General features: G+C 39.8%; 1 protein-coding gene across 1 annotated transcript in view; it reads left to right on the top strand.

Annotated features, from left to right (window-relative positions):
- EHF (ets homologous factor) overlaps window positions 1-4,422 on the top strand; it is a gene marked incomplete at its 5' end in the record, with an annotated part of 10,338 nt that extends 5,916 nt beyond the window's left edge. Inside the window, 3 exons of the mRNA XM_009709828.1 lie at window positions 498-557; window positions 3,031-3,226; window positions 4,094-4,422. Coding sequence (XP_009708130.1) covers window positions 498-557; window positions 3,031-3,226; window positions 4,094-4,193 — 356 coding nt within the window. The remainder of the gene's footprint in view (window positions 1-497; window positions 558-3,030; window positions 3,227-4,093) is intronic.
- Window positions 4,423-5,363: the final 941 nt, after the last annotated feature.

Genomic DNA, 5,363 nt, shown 5'->3' with positions numbered 1-5,363 from the left:
AACAACAACGCTTTGCCAGTTCATTATGTTTTAGTCAGGTAGGTGTTCTGTGCATTGGTACCAGCGCATACATTTCACATTAGATCATCTCTTCAGAAACAAATAAGCCCCCAAAGATACATGCTTCTGCAAAGACTAAGACATAATGGGACAATTCAGGATTCCTTTTATAGACATGATCGTCTTTTTTTTTTCTCTCTCTCACACATAACATGAGGTGAGGTATTTGTTAATCAAATTTAGGTTTCAAAAGCCAAATGTTTACCTCTGCATTCATTCTTTATTCATCAATGGTCTCTTTGTGAAGTGTTCTGATTAACATATAGTACAGAAAACAAAACTCTCCCCCTTCCTCCTCACTTAGATTACCTTCTGAAAAGTTATTATCTTTGAAAGAGATACTCATTCTTTTTTGTGGTTTTATTTCTTTCAACCTGCTAGTCAATGGAAAGCCTTTAATCAAATTTACAAATAGGCTTCATTTTCCTTCTCTGCAGATTCTTCAGATGTGAAAAAATCGCAAGATCATACCCCAAAGTCCCACACCAAGAAGCACAGTAAGTCAACATCCATGTTTATAATGGTTGGTTGATTGAAGGAAAAGAAATGCAGAAAAAATAAATCCCCTTCAGGAGGGAAAAGGAAGTATTTTGAACGCAAAACTAGTTAGATCATTATTGTGATTGAATCCTCCAAGGATCTGACTGTTTCTAGTACTGTTTGCTTACACTATTTTTGACTCAGTATTGTTACACTTTTCAAATTGTTTTTATTAGTGAGAGCTTATAAGGAAGCAACCAGAAACCAGTTACCTCTGCCCTATGTTGAGCTGGGCTGGTGGACTGGAGTAAAGGAATGGTGGAGACCCAGGATTAAATCAGGAAGGTCTGTGCACGGGCATGGCCATGCTCATGCCCCTCCCTGCCTGGTGCAGCATGCACCAGGGACCCTGCTCAGCATCTCCTTGCAGAACTTCTCATGGACAATGTCACGAGCAAGCACCTGCCCCTCAATCCTGCCACCTTCTTCTCCTCTGATATGACAATCTGTCCACTCCCTTCATCTGTTTTTTCTGCTAGTTTTGACTCAACCTGACTCTGAAGATGGGTTACCATATTTGTGATTTCTGGACATAGTTCTATTAATGTACTTTACTTACATTTTTATACTGAAAATATCTTGTGTACATCTTTTGCATCCTTTGTCATTCCCTGTTTATAATAGAAAACCTTAATATTGGTCCTTCACTGCATTTTGTAGTAATTAATTTCATCCTGTTTCAGTTTGGTCCACAGATTTTCTGTCTCTTCCTGACTCCTCTTCTTACCCTGCTCTGTGACTTTGCCCAACCAGAACTCCTGAACTTTTTATCTGCACACAGATACTTTGTTTATTTTTTTGTGTGTATATCAAGGTTGCTAATGAAAGGATTAGATAGGACTGGTCCAAAGGCAGACCTGTAAAGAACTGGGGTCACTTGGTTTGTTCAGCTTGGAGAAGAGAAGGCTGAGGGGTGACCTCATCACAGTCTACACCTTCCTCAAAGGGGGCAGTGGAGCAGGAGGTGCTGACCTCCTGCATCTGGTGACCAGCGATAGGACACAAGGGAATGGAGTGGAGCTGCCTCAGGGGAAGTTCAGATTGGACATTAGGACAAGGTTCTTCACTGAGAGGGTGGTCAGACACTGGAACAGGCTCCCCAGGGAAGTGGTCATAGCCTCAAGTCTATCAGAGTTCAGGGAGTGTCTGGACGAAGCTCTTAGTCATATGGTTTAGTTTTGGGTAGTCTTGCAAGGAGCAGGGACTTGGAGTCGATGATCCTTACGAGTCCTTTCCAACTTGAGATATTCTATGATTCCAAGAACTCAGTCACAGCCTTGGCATATAGAAAAGGTCACCTTACCATTCTGGGCTAGTCCCCTGGATTTCCAATTTCTTCAGCACCGCTCTGTAATCTGCATCTATTAAGTATGTTACTGACGTCCAGACAGACTAAGTCCACCACATTTTGTTTGTTCTGGAAAACAATTATAATAACAAAGAAAAATATTAGATTAGTTGACTGAAATCTTATTTCTACTCACGTTGCACTGTATATCGTTTTCTATTTACTTGCACGTCTTTGGCTAGCTTGTTTCTTTCTTAATTTGGTCTAAACCCTTGCATGCTTTTGAAGTCAGACCAAAGGACTGCTATCTTTCTGGCCCACCTTGTCACTGTGCTTGTTATTCTTCATTCATAAAGTACTACATCTGACTTGTTGGATTTATTTAATCTTTTTTTTCTTTTTGACTTGGGCTTTCTGATGCCGTCTCTGGAGTGACCGTGGGATGTATTTGTGCTTAAACTGGGAGGTCTACATGTTGAAATTGGAGATCTGTTTTTGCCTTTTCTGATATCGTGGTCAAACTTTTTTACACCCTTTTCACATACAATTTTGGCTAACCAGTTTTGTCACTATCTCTCTATCCACGCTACGCCTTTTTACTTCTTTAAGTCTACCTAAGAGACCTAGGACCAAATACTCATTGATGCGGAACAGCATGTCACCTCCTTTGCCTTCTGTCTGTCTTTTAAATGTGTGTAGATTCACTGCCTGGTTCACAATTATCTTGGCTGTTTCACATAATGCATGATAATTTCAGGTTATATGCCACACTGTAGAAGAATATCAGGAAAAATGGGCAAATGAGATGAGAGGAAGACTTAAACATGCTATCTTCAGGGCAGAAACAGTGCCAAAGGCAGAAGGAAGCAGTGGGTGGTTTGGACTCTGCTTCCCCTGGTTGTTGGGGCTCCTGCCTGCCTGCCACAGGGCTCAGACTGCCGAAGGCTGACACTCACCTCCAGCTGTAGTGTAAAGGCTGTCAGCGTCTTTTGCCTATATATCTCTGAGGTGGGGGTCCTATGCCCCAGGAACCAGGTCACCATCTGTAGATGACACACTGTAAGAGCATGACGTAAAAATGGCAAGCATAACCCGGAGAGCTCTTTAGACATTCCTTCCTCCGGCCCCCTTTCCTCTTTCAGACCCTCGAGGAACTCATCTTTGGGAATTTATTCGAGATATTCTGCTCAATCCTGAGAAAAACCCAGGATTAATCAAGTGGGAAGACCGGTCAGAAGGTGTCTTCAGATTTTTAAAATCCGAAGCTGTGGCTCAGCTCTGGGGAAAGAAGAAAAACAACAGCAGCATGACTTACGAGAAACTCAGCCGGGCTATGAGGTGAGCTGAGATGTTGCTGTAGAAGACTGAGGCATGTAAAGAGACTGTCTGAGTGAAGAATTTGGTGGACTTTTAAAAATGAATTGTCAGCAGAACCAGTTGCTTTTTTTGAAAGCTGAGTCTCTCCCACTAATCTTGAGATTGTAATATTATGTTCTTCTTTGTCTTTTCTTTCCTTTCCTGTTTCTGTATACTATAATATATATAATAGATGTAACATACATATGTGTTATATATGTAATAAACATTCTGTTGCTGTCCACCCAAACAACCAACATAGGAAGGAAACATGGTTGTAGCAAGCTGGAAGTTCATGTGCTACAGAACTGGGAAGGCTTAAATGGCCCAGTAACGGCCAGAGACCTTCTTATTTCCAGCAATGTTCAGAAACTAGACACACGCACCACCCATTATCTTAAAACAGGTTTATAAATTCTATGCGAGGATTTTCTTTGTTCTTTGTTTTAACATTTCGAGCATTTTTCCATAATCTGCGAAAGTTCAAAATGTATTTTTAAATGGAAGCTGAAATTCTTTCCTGATCTGATTTCAAATCCTGGCTTATCTCGAAAAAAAAAAACACGTGAAACCTCCTAATAGTGTGTGATAAATATGGTAATATGCTGTGACCTGAAATATGGTGAAATTCAAACTCAGAAGATAATTAATATAAAGTAAAAAGAAGACATCAATTTTTACTTCTCTTCTTGTCTTTCAGTTATAATAATCTTAGGTATTATATATATATATATCTATCAATAGAAAATAAAGACTTTTCAGCTAGCTGGATTGCCTACCTGGCAGTGGTCTTTTAGGGCCATAGGTGAATTTAATCTGAAATCTTTTTCTATATTTTTATTTTAACAGATACTATTATAAAAGAGAAATCCTGGAGCGTGTGGATGGTCGGAGATTAGTATATAAATTTGGAAAGAATGCCCGTGGCTGGAGAGAAAATGAGAATTAAATATGTCAAGAAATAACATTTAAAACACCTGGATGTAAATATTCAAAGACTATTTTCTTATATTTATGTACCAAACTGGGGTGAAAAAACAATTCTACTTCTGTTGGGAAGAAGGAGCATTATCATTATTGGTGTTAAAATTATTTTATTTGAAATATGTCCTGTATGGGGAAAGAATGTACACAGTTTTCTGTGATATAAGATAACATTATAGAATTATGATTATTTTTCCCTTCTTGTGAAGTTTTTCTCTTTTTTTAAAAAAATCATACAGGCATAATGTGATTTATGAGTCATGCAAAAAAGGGAAGGAGCGAAATACTAGGGCATTTAGGGAGTGTGGTAATCCACTTTGGAAGGCAACTGTAAGTGGAGGAAACAGTAAAGCATCTCTGAGCCAAGTAGTCTTCTTCCATAGTCAGCTGATTTGTAGATTTCTTTGGCCAATATCACTTGTTCCTTCCCTCCTCTGATTTCTGAGTGTTTTAACATTTTGCTGGCTTCCAGTTGCTTTTGTTGAGTTCGATGGTGGGTTCCTCTTCGGTTGACTTATCCCAGCCATAGAGAGCAGTGGCTCTGCAAGTTGGCTGTCAGCATTTATTTGGAGAACCCATACTACCTCCACCACTGGGACTTTCTTTTGTAGGCAGAAGTTTAGAACCTGACCTTACCTGGTAGTGAGTATTCTCCCTAATCTCCAAAGGGCATTCAGCTCGTCCCAGGAAAAGGGGTATTTGTTTTTAACTAACATCTTTGAGGTGAACTGCAGGAAGAGAGTCAATCTCAGAAACCAAAAGCTGTTGAAAGCAGATGATTGTTTTCTGACTGGGGAAGCTTACCAAAAGGCATCAGTTTCCCAGTAGAAATATTAATACTCCTCCCACCCTCTTATATTCTGAATTAAAGCATTCAAATCCATGCCATATGAAGCAATCAGGAGGTGGGCAAGCAGAACATGTATTCATCCTGTGGCATGAGGGAGCAGTCTCCCCAGTTCCTTCAAGTCGTGTGGTCCTCGTGGCAGGTCAAGTCTGACTTGGGCAGATACTTTCAATAAACCTTTGAGAATTGCAAAGCTCCATTGTGTGTAAAATGTTAGTTCCCTTTGCTTTTCTCAGGTCTAACTCTATATTGTATTTGTATTTGTCAACTGCGTTTGGGATTCTTAGT

Source organism: Cariama cristata, unplaced genomic scaffold (genome assembly GCF_000690535.1).
Source record: "Cariama cristata isolate BGI_N322 unplaced genomic scaffold, ASM69053v1 scaffold11641, whole genome shotgun sequence".
NCBI lineage: Eukaryota > Metazoa > Chordata > Aves > Cariamiformes > Cariamidae > Cariama > Cariama cristata.
The sequence above is the reverse complement of the archived record's forward strand: the minus strand, read 5'-3'. Positions and strand labels throughout refer to the sequence as shown.